Source organism: Natrix helvetica (assembly GCF_964273705.1).
Source record: "Natrix helvetica genome assembly, chromosome: 1".
NCBI classification, from domain to species: Eukaryota; Metazoa; Chordata; class Lepidosauria; order Squamata; family Natricidae; genus Natrix; species Natrix helvetica.
The window spans coordinates 54648427-54669157 of record NC_138548.1 but is presented as its reverse complement, the minus strand read 5'-3'; the positions used below and the strand labels follow the sequence as shown (position 1 = coordinate 54669157).

General features: G+C 35.5%; 1 protein-coding gene across 1 annotated transcript in view; it reads right to left on the bottom strand.

The window, feature by feature from the left end:
• Nucleotides 1-195: 195 nt before the first annotated feature.
• SPTLC2 (serine palmitoyltransferase long chain base subunit 2) overlaps nt 196-20731 on the bottom strand; it is a 55750-nt gene continuing 35214 nt past the window's right edge. Inside the window, exons 8-12 of the mRNA XM_081934524.1 lie at nt 19835-20054; nt 18253-18379; nt 6829-6964; nt 6138-6267; nt 196-2141 (exon numbers count right to left, since the gene is read on the bottom strand). Of these exons, the coding sequence (XP_081790650.1) occupies nt 2022-2141; nt 6138-6267; nt 6829-6964; nt 18253-18379; nt 19835-20054 (733 nt within the window). The 3' untranslated portion in view covers nt 196-2021. The remainder of the gene's footprint in view (nt 2142-6137; nt 6268-6828; nt 6965-18252; nt 18380-19834; nt 20055-20731) is intronic.

Genomic DNA, 20731 nt, shown 5'->3' with positions numbered 1-20731 from the left:
CTACTTTCAGACTTCCAAAATTCTGTTACTATAACCTTACAATAAAGTTAGAAAAAGTGTTCAATGTCATAGGTTTCACTTAATTTCAGCTCAACATCTATGAGCATTCTGATTCTATGATTGCCTGGCATGTAAAAATGTCAGTCACTATTATGGCTTTACCAACTTTTTAAAAAGAAATAAAATGTTCAGACACCTTTTTGTGAACTTTATTAAGCAGAACACAGATTTTGTCAAGCAGTTTCTTAGCTTAACATGCATTGTTATTTTCTTAAAAGTCAATGTAAAATCTGCTTCTCTTTTTCCTCCCTTCCCACCTGGCACCCAAATTTGTATGACTTCCTCACAGTGTAAAAAAGTTGTATTTCTGGAAGAAATTAAGAAGTTAATTAAAAAGTTCATTTAAAATGTTTTAACATTTATTTTAAAAATCTAGGCTATATATACATTATTACCAACAGAGAAGAGTAGGAGCACAGTGCAATGTAAGATTTTCAAATTGTAACTTATAGTGCAACTGCTTAATGACTACCAAAATATGAGCCACCATTAGCTAATAAGCCTCTGGCTCCATACATTGTTGGTTTTTTTTTCCTTTTTTGCTCAGTTTATTTCCCAACATTTCTACAGTTACACATAAAATGCAGACAATTTTAATACACAGTTCAGTGAAATACTGGCCCAAAAAGGTGCATTTGGCAAATGGACAACAGAGAGATTTGCATTTTTCAACGCACTTATGTACTTTGAGATTTTAGTAATGATGTCACTTTTTGACATACGCCAACTGCTTTGTACACACTTTTATTGAGAAAACATCATTTTGTCAGCTGCCACAAATAGGTATATACATAAATTATTTTTCCATCAGATCATAGAGTGAAGCTCATAGTGAAGCTCATAGAGAAAAATTGGCTCTTAATTTTTAGTTCAGATTCTTCAGTCATCTTCATAATGAGAGATCTAAACAGTCAATCTAAAATCATCATATCAGCATTTGAAATTCAGAACTTTATATAGAAAATGCTTCATACTGAAAATTCTAATATAATCTGTCAGAACTCAAACTTCAATGCTTATTCTATGATGAAGCTTGCCCAAGATAGTTTGCTATGTTAGATTTACATGGTAACTATTATGGCTTCACTCTGTAGGATGTGATAATCAAATATTTACCATATTGGGGAAAATACAAACTCCTTGATGGAACACATCAACTGAATTCACAAGAATATAATTTTGTAATACTCTCCATGAAGAAAATATGAACAAGTAGTTATGCATGAGTAATTCCATTCAAGAAAAAGAGAATGCTCACATAAAAATCTCTCCTGCTCTCAAGCATTATTATGCTACTTACCCAAATGCAGAAAGCTTAATACTCAGCCTGAAAACCCAAAATGGCCCATGGTCTGGAAGACTTCTTTTGTGCACTGATGAACATAATATTCCTTAAACTTGTCAATCATCATTTTACTAATAAAGAGGCACTCTCCCAACAGCATGAAATAATGGGGAAGGGAAATACTGAGGTTTATTCTTTCTATTCAACGTATGTTAATTAGCTGTCAACAATCTCCTCAAAAACCTTAACTGAGTCATTTGACCAGTCATATTTTGAGGAAGGGCAGACATTTGTAAAGAGAAAGTAAAAGAAATCCTGCAGCATTTACTAACACGGTACCAACAAAGCCTCTATGGCAGAATGATGAGTAATGCAGATGTGCCAACAGAAGCCAAAGGGATCTTACTGCAACATAAATAAGAAGGCAGCATTTGAAAAATTCAGGGCAGGCACCCACCTATAGCTGGATCTTGAAGCAATGGGAATAAAATCCAGATTTGTTTTGCCATTTTACCACACATAATTTAACAGCTCTTGTGGCCACTTCAGTTTGGTGAGTAAAAAGTCATTCTGTGTATGCCGAGCAGTCATTAAGTGTTGCATTCAAGAACTGTGGTCTTTGAGCCATATAAAGTTCTAAGGAGCATACTCAATTCAAAGAAGACATCAAAAGAGTTCAATCATCTGTCTCTTCATATGTTGTCTCATCAAAAGGCCGGTCAAGGAGAGGTACCACTCGATGACGAGAATATTTCAATAGTAAGAGGTTTCCAACTTCATCGATTTTCTTTAAAGTCTGGAAAAATAAAAAACATATACATTAAGATTACTGTTTGGAGTACAAAAATGCTACAGCTAGGATTTAAAGAGCTAGGTAGTGTTATGAAGTAGGACAAATGTTTTGCTGTTTTAGTTCTTTCCAATGCTCCCTTTTGTTTCATTAAGAATGGCAAATAACCAGGAAAAAGTTTCTTATTTTGTAACCTCAGATGCACAGCCAATGGAATTATAGCAACAGCATTTAGATTATTGTATTTTTCAGACTATTTAAGATGCTGTGGATTATAAGACACGCCAAGATTTTGGGGAGGAAAACAAGAAAAAAAAATCTGCCTCTGCCTCCCAGCAATTTGCCTTCTTGCAGCAAACACCCTGGTCAGTTTTTCAGCATAGCCTGATTTAAAATGAGTAGCTGATTGGTGGTTGGATCTGCCTCCCGGAATACCGCCTACTGCTGTTCCAGGCTGCGGGGATCGCTACCATCGCAGCCCATGGCCACCTCCACATCCCCCATTTTCAGACTCCGCACGTTCTCGTTCCTGTTCCAGATGGCGGGGATCAGCAGTGGCAGCACCCTCCACTTTTGGAGGGTGAGGGAGTGCATCTTATACACTGAAAAATATGGTATATATTGCTTTACAGTGCTTTTCTCTAAGCAGTTTATAGAGTCCTGTACAACAATCTAACACAGATTGTTATTTGCATTTATTTCATGAAACTGTTTAATTGCAGTATCTACTGAAATGCAATAAATCCTGCATTTGAATAAGCATACCACCAAATGTAGACACCTGAAAATCTCAGCTTTAATTTTAAGAAAGCAGAGTTCAAGATCTTAAACCAAGTTTTGAAGTGTGGTATCCAATGAGATCTCTAAAGATAATAATCTGATATGCTTAGGAAGACATCCATTCAAGACTAGCAGAAATAAATAAGACAGCAGGCAAATGTTGATCCCCAAAAATCTGAATCCAATTTGGAAGTTGAGTATTTGAGTCCCTGCTCATTTTTAAAAATATATGCTGAATTTTAATGTTTGCTACAGCTTTGTGATCCTTTGCTGAGTAGGAATATGTGGCATTCAGAGTTAGTAACAATTGGAGCAGTATGTAAACCAAATAGATAAATAAAATATTCACTCCAAACACCTAGTTCTTGCACGATTATAGAAAATATTCTTAATTGTTTTTCATTTACACTATAAATTGTTTTTTCTTGTTTTTATTTAGACAGATGTATTAGTTTTATATCCTGCCTTTCCTCCAAGAGCTCAAGGTGGTGTACAAAGCATTTCTTCCTCCAATGATAAAACAATCCTGTAGGCAGGGAGGGTGGAAAGAGAGAGAGAGGGAGGGAGGGTGGGAGCCTTGAAGTTATAATCCCTCTCACCTTTCTCTTTTCACATTTGCTCCAATTTATGAAGCAGCATCTGGGAAAAGCTCTGCCAAGCTCAACAATTCAATAGATCTTATCCATTCACAACCACTTGGATTCAATAGTCAAGAACCTAAAATGAACAACTGAATGCCACTTATCCTGAAACCTCAAAGTGGTGAAATATTTGGGAGCTTTTTCTTTCCCTGCTCATTGCCCCAAGTTAAATAACCTTCATGGAACAGAAAGAGGGCAAGAAGAAAAGAGGTATAAAAGTAAACATGGCCAAATATATATTAGCGCTATTTTATTTTATTATTTTATTTTATTTTATTTTAGGCAAAAGCTCCGGAAAAAATATCATACGGAAATAATTTGTGATTGTTTTTTTTTTCTTGAAAGACTGTTATTCTTGAACTTAGATTTGGAATTTTATTAATTTAAAACAAAGAGAGCAGGTGACTTGTGGAGACTACAAAGGAAAAGGTACCAGTGAACCATGATTTTAGGAAGGTATATTTTTCATTCCTGAAAGGAAATTAAGAGCCCACGGGAATATATTTTATATATAGAAAATCTTTGCTCTGGTTCAGGGCCAAAGTATTTTCAGGCAAAGTTATATCAAAAGGCGCTGTCTGAACAGAAACTGTGTGGATGCAGAATAAATAAAAGAATGGAACATGTTATTTTACATTATTTCCCCTACGCAGGTGGTCACCAGGAATTATTATCTCCACTTTTCACAAAACATCCTGGTTGTCTTGACTCATTCTGTCTCAAATTGTTACTATCTGATCAATCTGATCTCTCTTCATTGACCACCTCTAACTACTGCTCTATAGTTCGTACAGTATGTTGTAGTGTCTCCTCCAATTTTTCTTAAATATTTTAGAATTCTATGTTTTTTTCTTTTTACCTTAATTGTGATTTTTAAAATTTGCTTTCATTTTATTTATTTATTTATTTTGTCTATGACTAAATAAAAATGATTGATTGAGGCAAAGAAGATATATTTATATCACCTACTTATACACTGTAACAGGGAACCATTCTTTATCATATGGGATGATTTCATAAGAAGGCATTACAAATGTAAGCTCATTAAAGAAAGTAGAATATTCTTAACAACAAAGGAGGAGGAAGAAAAGAGCAATATTCACACACCCCTGCGTGCCCCTGCGCATGCGCGCGTGACCCCCTCATACCCTGTTTTGGCCCTAGCAGGTCTCCCTGCAGCCTCTTGGAGCCAAAAACGTAGTGGTGTGTGTGTGTGCGGCCCCGCACATGCATGGCAGAGACTTGAAAATCAGCTGGCCAACAGGAGGCATGCGCGCATGCGCGGTGGAGCTGAGCTGGGGCAACGCCTTGCGTGCCCAAAGAGAGGGCTCCGTATGCCACCTGTGGCATGCATGCTATAGGTTCACCATCACAGGCATATGCCATAGAACATTATTAGTCCTTTACATATGAAAGGGTACTTAAATACTGGGAGCAGTACATTTACTTAAATTTTTTTAATGCAAATAGTTCTTTAAAACAATATAAATATTTAGAATACAGACAAACTATGGACATATTGCAGGAAAGACATAACATGGGCTAAAAGAAATGCTTCACCAAATGAGTAAAGAGAGGAGGAAGATAAAATAAGGCAGGTTTACTTGTATCAAAATGTACTATTAATGTCTTAAGGATTTATCCAAATACAGGTAGTCCTCACGTTACAACCACTATTCAGCCCAAAATTTAAGATGAAACATTTGTTACATGAGTTTTGCCTCATTGTACAAATTTTAGCATAGTTGTTAAACTAATTATTGCATTTTTAAAGTTAGTAACACGGTTGTTAAGTGAATCTGGATTCCCCATTGACTATGCTTGTCAGAAAGATGCAAAAGCTGATTACATGATCCCAGGACACTGTAACCATCATAAATACGAACCAGTGGCCAAGCATTTGAATTCTGATCATGTGCCCATGGGATGTTGTAATCATCATATGTGTGAAAAACGGTCATAAGTCACTGAATAAATTATTGTAAGTCAAGGACTACCTGTATTAACATACTTAACAATTTTCTAAGACTGGGCTGTTGCAAACCAATGTTGCAGTTAACAGAATAACTTGCTGAGAAAGATAATGTACCTTTTAGTCAATCTCTACAAATTCAAATAGTAATTTCAAAATACTCTAATGGTATCAAAATGCTGTGACATTAGGAGCTGCTGCTTAATTGGAAATGCAGATACTTCAAAGTACATTTGTTATGTTTATACATAATTTTTTCTTATTCTGTAAACATACACACACTTGCACATATACAAATGCTCGCCCTATTTTTTTCCAGACTAATTCTATTAGCCAGCAAATGTATAATATGACTTTTGTTTTTAAATATAATGCAATATATGTAGGTGTGTGCTATTGACTATTTAGGTCAAAATCTTTTAAATAATTGGAAAGAAAACATTTGGCTGTGTTTTATTAACTATTACATTGAACTTAATTAATCTTTGCAAAAGGAAGTATTACAAAATCTTTCTTTGGTGTCTAATTTCTATAGCTCGTTATATTTAAACAAAATGGAACATACTGATTTTAGAGAAGGACAAAACAGACACAAACATAGGTACTTACAGTGTCTAGTAGCTCTCTGTTATGAGATGCAGACAAACAAATTCTTGCTCTGGATTCAATGATTGGTGTAGCAGGAAAGCCCACTACAACGACACCTACGTGCCGTTTCAACATCTCTCGTCCAAATGCCCTGCAAAGGGACCAAGGCAGAAGTAATGAAACCACAACACAAACAAGTTTGGTGCTATTTAGCACAATGGGGGTGGTCGGTGGTGAGGAATGCCTGAGAGGTTATTGTCAACTGCTTTGACTTAATATATGTACACAAAGACATCTTTTGTTCAATCTTAAGGCGGCCTTCTTCAAAACAAAATCCACTGTATTAAGTTCTGAGTTGAAAGATTCTACGTGGCGGGGGCTATCTTTCAGCAGGCTACTTGTAACTTAAACTTGAAGGTCTCTGTTATAACACAGCAAATTCAGCTTGAGTATTAATTTATTAAGAATTCTACTACATTCCTCTCTAGCTGATGACAGTATTACTCAGTACAAGCACAAGTAGAGGAATTACTTAATACTCTGCAGTTCTACAGTGCAGCAAAAAAGAAATCTAAGCCTGTTGACCTTGAACACCGTCTATTAAAAATAGGATTAGTCTCTAACATTAGTAGTTTTTAATCTGGTGCCACATGTTCTCTCTAAAAATGACTACATTTCAGGATATATACTAGGAACTATTTCCAAATGTTACCCAATTTTTGCTGGCATATAGAGCATCAGAGGTACAACAGGAGAATCTTCATTTCCATATATTATAAATCCCATTTTCTTAAGTTGTCTTCGGAAGTATCTGGTGTTCTCCGCCAACTGTTGTATGCGCATCTTGCCTGAAAAAAAATAATGAATTCAGTTTTTTTCACATTTTTGCAAAACCATGCTATTATATTAATGTGAATTTGAATAATTTAACAAAAATTCCTGCCTTCTTCTTCTGACTAAGAGAGGCTGACTAGTCCAAGTTCTGGCTCATGCTGGCGATGTGCCTAAGGCAGGACTAGAACTAGGTTTCCTGGCTTTTAGTCTAGGGCAGTGGTGGGCAACCTTTTTTTTCAACTGAGCCAAATCTCGCCAAAACCACGATTGAAATTTATTTTGAGAGCCACATTTTTAAAACCGAAAATACATAGGATGGTACACTGTTTTTAATTTCAATAAACTCTGGCATTTGAAGCACGCAAGTCTTAAAGCTGTCAAGTTACAAGATCCTTGCACCCCTAACCCTTTAGAAAAAAAAACCCCAGGGGTCTTCAAACCTGACAGCTTGAAGACTTGTGGACTTCAACTCCCAGAATTCTGAGAATTGAAGTCCACCAAGGGCATCAATCATATTAGCCCAGGGATCTGCAAAATTGGCTCTTAAGACTGGTGGACTTCAATTCCCAGAATTCTGAGAATTGAAGTCCACCAGTCTTAAAACAGCCAACCTTGCAGACCCCTGTGTTAGCCCAAAGCCTGGTGCTGGGCCTTGCTCCCCCATTGGTGGAGCCCCAAGAAGTGAGGAGGGAGAAAAAGAGACGGAGGCCAAGGAGCTTCCCCCCCCCAGCAAAAATCTAACTGGGGAGCAGTTTCAACCCACAATGATTAGGGAGGATCCTGAAGTCGGGCGGTTTCTTTTTCTGCCTCCTCGCTTCTCGTCCCCGCCCGACTTCAGGATCCTCCCTAATCATTGTGGGTTGAAAAGAAAAAAGGGAAAGGGACGCTTAAAGGTTCAAACAGTAGAGCAAACGCTTCAGAGACAACAGTTTTCACGGGGAATTAGAACAGAGAGCCCTGGAGTTTCGCTGCCCACCTGGTCAGACCTCGCTTTCCTCGCATGATTGGCTAATTTGCTACTGCCCGGCTCCCCGGTTAGATTTTTGCTGGGAGGGGGCCGGGGGGAAGCTCCTTAGCCTCCGTTTCTTTTTCTGCCTCCTCGCTTCTCGTCCCCGCCCGACTTCAGGATCCGCCCTAATCATTGTGGGTCGAAAAGAAAAAAGGGAAAGGGGCGCTTGTTTTGAAGTGCCCGAGAGGAGGGAGGGGAGCGGGCGCTTCAAAACAAGCGCCCCTTTCCCTTTTTTCTTTTCAACCCACAATGATTAGGGAGGATAATAATCCGGCACACAGAAGAGCCGCATTAAAATGTGTAAAGAGCCGCTTGTGGCTCGCGAGCTGCGGCTTGCCGACCACTGGTCTAGGGCCTTAACAATTACACAAAATTGGCTCTTATTTGCATCATGGTACGGTATCATTTAATTTTATTCTAAATGGAAAATCTCAGACTGCTCCATTAATTCCTTCACCAAAATATCCTCCTTTTAAAAGGGAGGATTATAACTTCCCTTTTGGAAGGCAGATATTTAAATACTAGCTTAGAATTCAAAGACTAGATACTCTCAGATTCATATCGGCATAATACAAAAAGATAGAAGCAAAATCCTTCAACATCAATATTATGAAGAATATATCCCACTTTCATTTATATTCAGAAATTCAAATTTGAACCTTAAGATGGAGAACGTATTTTAATTTTTAGAGATTTCTAACCATAAAATACAAAGAAAGAATATAATCTTAATATATTATTGATTTTTCTACATATATAAAAAGAAACTGCAAAACAATTTTGGCAATTATGGAACGTATAAAAAACAAATCAGTCTGATTTATGATTGCACTATTATGCCCACATTTACTGTCTTCTACTGCATGCAGATCATAAGTGCTATCTGGATAAATCCATCACTCGTCTGTGAGATTTATCTTGTATCTATTCATCCAAATTTCTTGAATTACTGAATAACGCATATGTAGATTATATAGGGAAATTTTCTCAGATGTGTAATTGTAATCTTAGCAACAGAAAGCAATACTCCGAGCTGATTCCCCAACAGATTTACCAAGTCAGATCTTTTTAGTTCCTGCTGAAAGTCTTCTCATTAACAGCTGCCAAGTTTACATCAGCAGGGAGAACTCTCAATGTAAGTTTATTTTACTGTTGCTTAATATAATACTGGTCCAATTCAGTGAGACCTGGGAAGATTTCTTTCTCTCCCCAATATCCAATAACAAAGAAAAAGAATATCCTTTCTACTTTTGAACTTTTTATAGCTTTTATATGTATCATTAAAAACAGTCCACAAATAAATGAATGTTACAACAACAGAATAATAGGAACTTTAAGAAACACTAAAACTTCATGTTCTAAAGGCAGAGTAAATTTCTTCTATTGCTTTCTTCCAGGATCCTTCCTTTTCTCTGGCCCATCTGAATCTAGTCTGTTTCTCCTCTTGGCTCACCCACCAACTAATCATCTCCCATCTGAAGCATCCTCTGAATAGAGGACAGTTCAGGCTCCTCTGCTCTATGTTAGGGAGAAGTGTCAGCTGATGTTCCTAGACTCTCTATGCCAAGCTTCACATCTTTTTTCCAGCTTTTGCTTGCAATTAGTCCTTCTGCCAATAAAAAAAAAAAGGGGGGGGGGAGTTTCCAAGGTTTCTTTTATTCCTTTTTTCTCTGTTTTGCCACAGCCTGTTTTTCAGCTAGCTCCCTCCCTCCTCTCCCAAACTGAATTTTTTCTTCCATTGTATTTGACTTCCAACTACCTGATTTTCAGAAGCTGGGACTCCATAATCCTGGAGCCAGTAGATCTACCAATTTATCTGTCTCTTTTCAAAACCTGCTCTTCTATTTGCCCATTGTCTCCAACAATGCTGTTATGTGCATCCCACAACCATTTAGTTTAATAATTTTTCATTGTTCTTGCCTTGCATCAGTTTCTCTGTAAACCACTGGTTGCAGAGATTATCATTCAAGCTTGTTGAATTGATGTGAGCTTCTGCAATAGGTCTTTCAGCTCTTTAGATTTTGTGTTATGTTTCCTCACTCAAAAACAGCGGTAGATGGTGTAACTAGAGAATTGTTAAAATAAATATTTTGCTTATGGAGTGCCTATGCAACTTATTCATCATGTGTGTAAATGCTAAGGGGTGCCTGACAATTATATAGGAGCTTAATTAAGACTACATTCAAATGAAAAGAAAACAAACACAAGAAATATTAAAATACTACAGTATTGATATAAGGTAAAATAACAGAATCTAAAATAGTCACATGATCAGGATTTCTGACATTCCTTGCCTGCTTATTACAAGCAAAGTAAGTGAGAAAACCACCAGAAAGTCAAAAGTCACAGTCAGGTGAGGTCCCTGCTTACTAATATACGTGGTCTTCACTTAACAACAGTAACTAGGACTGTTGTTGTGTTTTATGACCATGTCACTTAGTGACAGCAATTCTGATCCCAATTGCCTTTGTAAGTCAAGAACTATCTGTATGTCCAATATATTTAGAAAACTTTGGAGCAGATTCAATGTAGGATCAGAATATTAGAAACTAAGCAGTAAGACGAATTTGGAGCAGCTCTCATAAAAAATGAATAAAAGGAGACAGATGACAATCTTGAAAGGTCAAACCTGATCTCCTTTAGTATAGAATCAGTGGTGGGTTACAAATTTTTTTAGAACCTCTTCTGTAGGTGTGTCCTACTTTGTGGGAGTGGCTTGCCGGCTATGTGACAGGGTGGGAGTGGCTTGCCAGCCATGTGACTGAGTGGGAGTGGCTTGGAAGTCATGTGAGTGGGTGGGCGTTGCCAACTTGTAAAATGTGAAACTCACTTAACAACGCTCTTGCTTAACAACCAAAATGTTGGCTCAGAAACTCTGGCATTTGAAGCATGCAAGTCTTAAAGTTGTCACGTTACAAGACCCTTGCACCCCTAACCCTTTAGAAAAAAAAAACCCAGGGGTGTTCAAACTTGACAGCTTTAAGACTTGTGGACTTCAATTTCAAGAATTCCTCCTCCAGTCATGTTGGCTCAGGAACTCTGGCATTGAAGTCTTAAAGCTATAAAGTTACAAGACCCTTGCACCCCTAACCCTTTAGAAAAAAAAACCCAGGGGTTTTCAAACTTGACAGCTTTAAGACTTTAAGGTTTAGATAGGACTCTTAGAGGTGGGTGGGGCGATTGTTGAGTCAGCCAATCGGTGAGCGGTGGGCAGGGCAAGCGTGGTGCGGACCAGCGGGGCGAGGGACCTGGAACTGATTGTAAACGGCACTGTAGATTTGTGGAACCGCTTCTATAGAAGAGATTAGAACTAGCAGGAACCCACCCCTGTATAGAATGAAGGACATTTCTGAATGGATTTCAATTACAAGGTTATGTTCAAATGTTAAATTATTATGGGCTGAAAGCTGACAATTAAGTCTAAATACTGGGAAAATAGTTAAATTCATTGCATTTAGAGACCCTCAGATTATAGTACAGCTATTTTTCAAGATTAACATCTTCAAAGTATAATGTAAACACCAAACAGTAGGGTAACTGAAGTCTGAATTAGATGATTATGGGAATGTAGTGATTCACAACGATGTAGAAAATGAGTGAGTGACATGTGACCTGAAAGCCATGAGTTTGTGATCCCTGACTTAATTCCCCCTTTTTTTCAAAAGAACAAAATAAAAACTAAGCAAAATAAGTAATAATATTATCTCCTCTCTCCCTTTCAGCCTGCTATGATATTACACAGAGAGTTTCTATGCTGTATATACATAGACTGAAAGAGTAATAAGGAGATATTAGGAGCCATTTCTATGAACATGTATATGTGTCAGCTCTATATTATAGCTCAGTAAAAAGAAATAAGAAATCAGTTTCTTGGAATTATCCTAAACCACATTTGTATAATTGTGGTCTTGGTAATGGGCTTTCAAACCATTGTCCTCCAATGCCATCCCCTGTACTCTCTACAATTTTTGTGCTTCTTACTAGCATTTTTCCCCAATAGTAGGGTTATTTATTTTTAAAAAATGCTCAAGCTAGAAATTGCAATCCAAAAAATATGGAAACGTAACAGCAGCAGCAGGCCTCTCTTCATCTGTATTCTTGGATAAAAACCAAACAGACAGAAGGGAGAAATGAAGGTATATGTCCAAGTCTGTCAGGAAGAGTTATTGCAGAATCTCTTTACCAAAGAATGTTTCCAGATCCCTAGATGAAGAGTAGCTGTCATAAACCTTGTGGGAACCAATGATACAACCATACACAGCCCTGAAGACATTTATAGGAACTACCGTATATAATGCTTGGCAGAAGGAACTGGGGGCACATATAAAATTTTCCTCATTTCTTTTTACAAAATAATGAGTCGTTGGAAAAAAGTCAAGAATACAAGAAGTGAAAGTCTGGCTAGGATAATGGTGCCAATGGGAATAATTTGCATTCTTTGATAATGGAATGTATTCCCAAGATGAAATAAGGGATTGGTTAGTAACCTACAATTTAATAATGTTGCAATAAACATATACTACTCTTGAATTCAGGTTTCTTGAACTAAGTGGTAAGCTTTAAAAAATTAAACTCTTTCTCTGCAATGTCATTTTCTTTACTCAGCACAATGATTTTGTACACAGTCCTACATTACACTTGCATTTTATTAACACAGCTTTAACCACTCAAATTAGAATATTATACAAACAGAATGTTTTTAATATTTTAACATTTTCAGATTGTTTCAGTACTACCAATACATTTGAAACCCTGCTAAATATTGAAATGATAAGACCTATAAGCTCAGCATCTCTGAACATTCCTCTGTAAGGACTAAAACATTTCACCTGGACCAAATGAAGAGAACTTTCCAAAATCCACTTTTATGCCTCAAGGAACTGCAAGGGAAGGAGCAGGCTGTTAGATTTAAAAGACCCCCTGCCAGAACCACATCCCCATTAAGTGATATTTTAAAGTTGTCAGTCCCCTGAGGAGAAGCCGGAAACTCTTTATGACCTACAAAGTATTTGTTTTCCCAACAGCTCTTTGGCACAGCTTGGGATTCTTGAGGTCAGCAACAACAACAACAAAAGTTTGCTCTGTTCAAATTAGTTTTGACTAGTCTCTGGGTTCCCAAGGTGATAATTCAACACTATATTAACAATTGTGTTATTGAAGGAAATTCAAAAGAGAAATACCTATGGTACAACCAAACATTCTTAGCTTTTTAAACATAATTTATAAATAATGAAGAGGAAAAATAACTTAATTTCCATATGAGGAATAAATTATATTAAATTGTATACACAATTTTGCTTTATCAACTAAACAACCTTTTGGATTCATTATTCCAGAAGAATCCACATATTTTATAACTTAGCAAGTTTCTAGACTTTTGATTGAAAAATTATTGAATTTAACCTTAGCATTTTTGTCGCATTTTAATTGGATCCAGTCTATTTAAGAGAGAAACTATACCATGAAATAATTCAAAAGACTTCACACTGAGGACTAATCAGCCAATTTGAGTCTTGCTAGCCTTGTCGATATTCTTACAAAACAGTCTGGGGTGAGGGAGTCTGCTCTTAAAATGGGCATGGTAAATCATGAAACGTCCACCTATTGGACATAAGAACATTGCTCATAATTTTTTCTCCAGCTTATGTCTGTCCTTTTTCTGAGCAAATGGATACAATTTAAAACACTGAATGCCTACCTACAGCAATTTTATTTGCTTTAGATACTGAAGGACCAATGTTGGGCCCATAAACTTTTTTCAAATAAAACTGATGTTGAAGACTGTCCTTTTAATTTGCTGTAGAGTTCAACCGCCATTAATTAAAAGTGCGTCTAAAAAAAGTGAACTAGAGCAGAAGGACTAGATCAACAATATAGAAATATTTGGGCAAGGCAAATGAGAAGCCATCAATTCTTCCATTGCTATGCAGTCCCTGCCACCCACCACCATGATTTAAATGGTGTAACAGATCGATTTGCTTATGATGAAACATGGATTAGGTTGGGAAAAGAAAGCAAGGGAGGGCTATGATTCAGAAGTAGAAAACATGATTCATAAACAAGTGATATGTTTACTGAACCCTCAGTGAAAACTGGATCACACAGTTTCATCACAAAAGACTGCCACCTATCTATTAATTGCCACCAGTCAATGGAAAGCACTAGAAATCTAAATGGATCAACTGGCTGACTCAAAATGAAGCAGATTTATAATTCATGCTCACATCTGCTTCTTAGAAAATTTACTACTAATCTCCTCTTGGTAGTTTACAAATTCCTACTCTACATATGGGAATTTACATCATGAACTATTCTGTCCTTTTGTATTTCCAAATGAAATGGAATGCTTTTTCCTCCCCCACTCTTTCAAGTTCTTTGAGTGATGTTGGCTAGGATAACACAATGTACAAAGCTAAAATATTTAGTATACTGTGTGAATCGAACCATTGTGGTTGATAAGCAATGATTCATAGCTTAGGTGATAGATGAACCTAGCAAATCCAACGTTCATTTTACAACCTATGGTTAGCAAGCCATAGCCATGAATCTGGTCTATAAATTTATATAATAAAAGATCATTCCTTCAAGCAGATTAATGTGCAGCAATGACCACACATCATATTTACATTCTTTCAGATTACTTGTAGTTTAATCAATTATAGATAGGCAAACCTAGCTGAACGATGGACTGCTTTTTGCCATTATTTAATTTTTGCAAATATTAAATGCCATTTAAATTCATTTAGTAATTATTCAGTTCATGAATTGGGCAAAAGAAAATAAATCCAGTGATTTAAAAATTTTTACAGAATACCTTTGGACCAATATTTTTTTTCTTTTTCAGATCCCTATCAGAAATTATGCAGAAAATGTGTCCCATGCTTTTTCCTCTAAATTGTTTTCCATCTTTATAAACATGATTAATCTTCTGCAGCACTCAAGATTTTAATTAACATCTCTTCTCTAAACAAACCACATTTTTTCCATATTTCAGTTCTTTTTGGTTCATTTGAACATTCATATAAATAATTAATTTGTCTTAAAAGAGCCTTACTATGGTGGTCTAAATATGTGTATTTTAGTTTAAGTTAAATGCTAGAAAACACAGGTTGGGTGGGGGTTGTTTGCATTTATAAATTCTGAAAATAGGGACATACAAGTTACAATATCTAATATGCTAATTTTAAAATATGTGGCAACAGATTTTAAGAGCGTAGCACCTGTATATAAATCAATTCATGTTCAGTTGTGAAATTAAGATACAAAACTGTCAGAAATTGTATTCTTAAATTACATACATTATTTGAGACAAATCCCTGGGGATTATCATGAGTGCTAGACAGAAACACTAATGGGAATTGAAAGATTTCTTGAAACAAACAATAAGAAATAAAGAAAGGAAGCCACTGTCCCCTTTCCAAAATGCATGTGCTGCCACCTAATTACAACTATTCACTCTTCATTAGCCTCTTGTCCTATGCTGGAAATGCCATTTTCTGAAGCATGTGTGTTCTCTCCATATGTCTTCCATTAACAAAATCCTGTTTGGCCAAGGATCTTTTTTGGAATAATTACAAATATTTAGCAATATGCTACAGCATTGAAAATAAGCGATGGGATATCAAGATTAAAAAGCTACCAACTGCTCATTTAGTTTATGAAGAAAATGGTCAAGAAGCCAACCCACAATCTCTCCTCATGAAGAATGTAAAAATTCTATCAGACAGATCTGATCAAAACTCTGATCAGACAAACTGATTATCTATTCCCATAATAGGAAGCCTCCCTAACCTACTTAATCATACTGTATATGGAGATTCACTGTGTGAAAAGGGTTACAAAACCAATGTGTAGCAGGATGCAATGTGAAAGTCCAATTTGAAAATAGTGTAATCAACTTTATACACACATCTCAATACACACATTCTAACATATTTTATATCTCATTCTGCTTCATACATACTATAAGTGCTACAAAATCTCAGCAATTCGATTATTCTGAGAGAGATGACTCTGTGCAGCAAACAGATAGTCCTCGACTTACAACCATTCATTTAGCAACTGTTGAAAGGTACAGTGGCACTGAAAAAAAGTGACTTACAACTGGTCCTTACAGTTATACTTAACAATTGTTGCATTATCTCCAGAATCATGTAATCAATATTTTGGTGTTTGGCAACCAGCATGCATTTTACAATAGTTGCTGCATCCCAGGGTCATGTGATCACCATTTGCAACCTTTTCAGCCAGTTTCCGACAATCAAAGCCAATGGAGGAAGATGGATTTATTTAACAACTATTTCTTTGGGTAATACCTGTAGCCTCTGAGCATATCCACCCAGCTGGCTTTTTTCAAAATGCTTTGAAGACCTGGTTTTATATCTGAACCTTGGAATCCAGGTATGGAATAGAGCCCATTTTGTTTATGTTGGAGGTTTATTTATGATAAGCTGCTATGTTTTATTTTAATATATATATTAAATATATAAATATAAATATAAATATATATATTATTTTTAACTTCATGAGCTATCCAGTCATGTACTTGAGATGGACAGCTATGTAAATAAAAAATAAATAAATAATATTATTGACCAAGTAAATTTAAGAGCACCATATTATTATTTGATAAAATGCCACAACTACTATTTAAAAAACCATCTGGTGCAAACTACCTCACCACATTTTGGGGGCTGCAGTTTTAAAGGTTCTGGTAAGATATCAATGGCAACTTTCCAGATACATTTTAGAGGCAATCTGAAAAACTCAAATTGAATTTTCTTATATACAAAGAAGCACACCACTATAGTGTCAATGAAGACTGTCTATTTCTTCCATTTAGTTTATTGACAAATCATCACTAGCTCATAGTGCATAAGATATTTTTCATGTAAATTTGAGCATGGCTATTCAATCATGAACATTTACAGAGTGACAGAAATATTTAAGAAGATACTTATATGCCACTTAAACCAATTTATCTTATTTCAAGTTTTATCAAGTTTTATCAAGTTTTCCTCTTGATAAAAAAAGAAATACCATGTCTTCACCTGGCAATGATGTCAAGTTATAGCTATATGAAATAAAAAGGACAAATTTATCTTTTTCCGAAACACTTGTCTATAAAAGATTAACAATTTTTAACAGTTTTAACAATTTCCATAAATAGTGCCATCTAGTGGCCAATAGAAAACTTTGGGTAGCTTTAATTAAATTGTGAGTTTAGAGGCCTCTTGTGTTAAGTCCAATGCTTTACACATCATCCCATATAATCCTATTAATATGAATCAAGTATTTTTAACATCCTGAATATAGCTGGGTAGGAAGAACTACTCAAATCATGTGAAAGCTGGCAAAGGTACTTCAGTTTCTATTAGCAAATTTTCAATAAAAAGTGCATTAGTTTACTTAAATCCATCTCTAATCTCAGCACAGAATCCATTTTAAAAAGACTTGAATGTTCAGTATCACATTACATTAATACCAAGGCAATCAAACTGATTACTAAGGTTGTGCAACATCTTTGCAAATAGAGCTTTGAAATTCATAATGGTGTATATTAAATGCCTCTTTTTTATTGTTAAAGCAGCTATGTCTTTTTCATACATGGTGGCTTCAGAAACTGTCTCTAATTGTGTTTTCACACAGGTGTATCCTGTTCACAGAGCATGTGGAGACAACTGGGATTAGCTTCTGATACTGGTATATAAGCCTTAAAAATGTAATGGTTGCCATAACAATGTCAAAAGATACTTTTGTGTGTGTTCCGAAAGATCTACATAGTTTATCGATTTCTATAGTACAATTGTTAGGTGGATTCATTATGTTTAATGAATTATTTCTAGGGCTTAGCAAAGCATTCGAAAGGTGCTTTTGCTAAGCATATTAGTGCAAATGAAACACCACTCTTGGAAGCATTAAAATAGCTGCTTCCTTTGCAAGACTCATAAGACTGCTTTGCAAGTTGCATCTTAGCTGCTCACAGGATAATATTACTGCTGAACAGCCAGGAAAATGAAGTTGCTGTGCACAGAGATAGATGCAAAAGCAACAGGGAACAGCCTCCTGAGCAGTTTATGTTATTATTCTTTGTGAAGTGCCTCTTTCAAATATTTTATATAGACCAATTCCTTTTTTTATGCTCCTGGAAAAAATGGTTCCCTTATTCTAGCCAAAGCTAGAAAATATATTTCCTTATGTACAGATACAAAAAAAAAAAAAAAAACAAAAAAAAAAAAAACCAACAACCCAAAACACACACACACAAAAACTACTGCAATGACTGACTCTCACCAAGTGTTGTGCCATCTTCGCCCATAATACACTTCATTGATGCAATTATTTGTTGAAGAACTGGAGGGGAAAATGATGTGGCATACACTGTACTGTGTGAGTAGACACGAAGGTAATCAATCAGCTCCTGATAAAGCAAATATAGAAAACTATTAGAAGATATATTCTCCATAATAGGTAAATTAGAACTGGTTTATTGAAATAGTATCCCAGAACTGAAAAGAACTAGGGTGTGAAAAGAGAATTCACTTAGTTGATGATATTAACTAAGATTCTGAAAATACATCCATCATTGCAGTTAGCCAAATGGTTTTAGAAATGAATTCTATATAAGAATTGGATTAATACTTTGAAAATTGCAAGATACTATTAATTTTTAATTATAGCAAAATAGATTATTATATATTTGATTTAAAGCATTTTTGCATATGCAGTATTCATTACTTTAAAACTTTATGCTAAAAAAAGGTGCGGGATAATTCAAAATTAATTTCTTCCTGGCGACTACCCTAGTACCGTACAAAGTTATCTCAACAATTTTCAAGATATATTCAAAAGGAAGAAAAAACACAAGGAATATTTCCAAAATTTTTGAACTTGAGTTCTTAGTATATAGATCAATTTCTGCATTTTCCATGATTAATCATGACAGGTCTCCATCCAAAGAATGCCATCATCAAGACCTTTGCTTAATTCTATTATAGTTTCTACTACCCTATATTGCATTAGTATAAATTAAGCATATTGAAGTATCTTAAATTTGTTATGTGGTGCTTTCAACAGGATTTTGTTCAAAGCAAATTTAGCTGAATATAAGTTCTAAAAATTTCAGACAATTCTGTTGAAAACAGACTATACTGTAACAATTGAAGATTTTTTAAATATAAAAAATATAAAAGAATAGATATGAATGGGCTGCTGAGCTGACTTGCCATGGTCTTTGGTTAACCATAAAAAAGGTTAACCAAAGCACTTAAAATTGAAAATATGACAAGCCAATTGTGAAATGAGGACAGGAGAAACACAAAGTTTACAGAACTAGTTTAAATATTTAAATATAAATCATTGTTTTTATTGAAATGTGAAAATTGTACTAGGGCTTTATTTCATTATGCTGTATTATGGTATTAAAAATGAGTAGGTAATACTACTATCATGATACATATAACAGGAGACACTTTTATTAAAGCAAAAAAATCAAATAAGCTTTAAACCGCTATATTTTACTATATTTAAATTTCATTCTTGGAACAAGATACCTAGCACCTAGAACAGAGTACCTTCACTAATCTTGTAGCTTTAAAATTTTTAAATGTTGGCATTAAATAAATACTTGTTGGGCTATGCATTTTTCATAGGAATACTCTGTGAAAAGAGTTCAAAGAAAAACAGCACAGTACAAAATACACTTATCTGGTTCTTTCTTGTGACTTTCAAAAAACGTGTGCACAGGTTTTAAAAAACAAGTCTTTTTACCTGAAATTCTAATGCCCAGCTTCGACATTCTGAAATTAGTAAATTGCAAATATTTCAGAAGTCTGCCCTTTTACAGTTATCCAAATTCTCAATAACTATTTTTTACCTTCTTGCCTCCAACGTATCCTCCAGCAGCTCCAAAGCTCTTAGAGAATGTCCCCATCATAATATCCACATCCTCAGGGTTAAGTCCAAAATACTCAACTACACCCCGGCCATTGGGACCCAGGGCTCCTATACTATGAGCTTCATCCATGTAGAGGTAAGATTTGTATTTTTTCTTAAGCGCAATTACTTCAGGCAGTCGGACTATTGATCCCTCCATGCTGTTAGAAAAAGCACAAATTAAATTGAAAATCTCCTAATAATGCCAAAATCATCTTTAAAAATGGTTCATTTAATATTTTCTAATAATCATTGCAGTAGACACACTTATATATAACATACCTTTCTGCTTCTATATGAAAAAATGGCAGAAGGTCTTACACCTAGCAATCAGGCATGGAGTCATAGGCCTCAACTGGGAAAGGCAGTGACCATAATTCAGGGATCAAGTTTTGAGTAGGGCTACCTATTTCCAAAAGTTGGGAGGCTGTTTTGCAACCATATACATTAGGTGTATAGGTAGACAGGGAACTTAGTAATCCCTTTCATGTAACAGATATTTAAGAATCAGAATGTCAGCTGCTTTACAAATCACTTTTAATACCGTCATTTTATAAATAGTTACTTAACATTTTAAATCCAATAAAACCAGCGTATTTTTGAGCTTGTGGAAAATATATGATTAGGTTTGTAGTAAAGCTTTAGAACCAGCTTCTGTTGAAAATACTGAAGCACTCATTCATTTCACCAGGACTCCCCAAAATGCCCATGTGTCTGCACATAAAACACACTCTATTGCTGCAGAGCTTAAAAATAAAAGTAGATTTACTGGCATTAGTACTACTTGGGGCATGCACACTTATTACTGCTACATTAAAGAGAACTGTCAACATCAAGT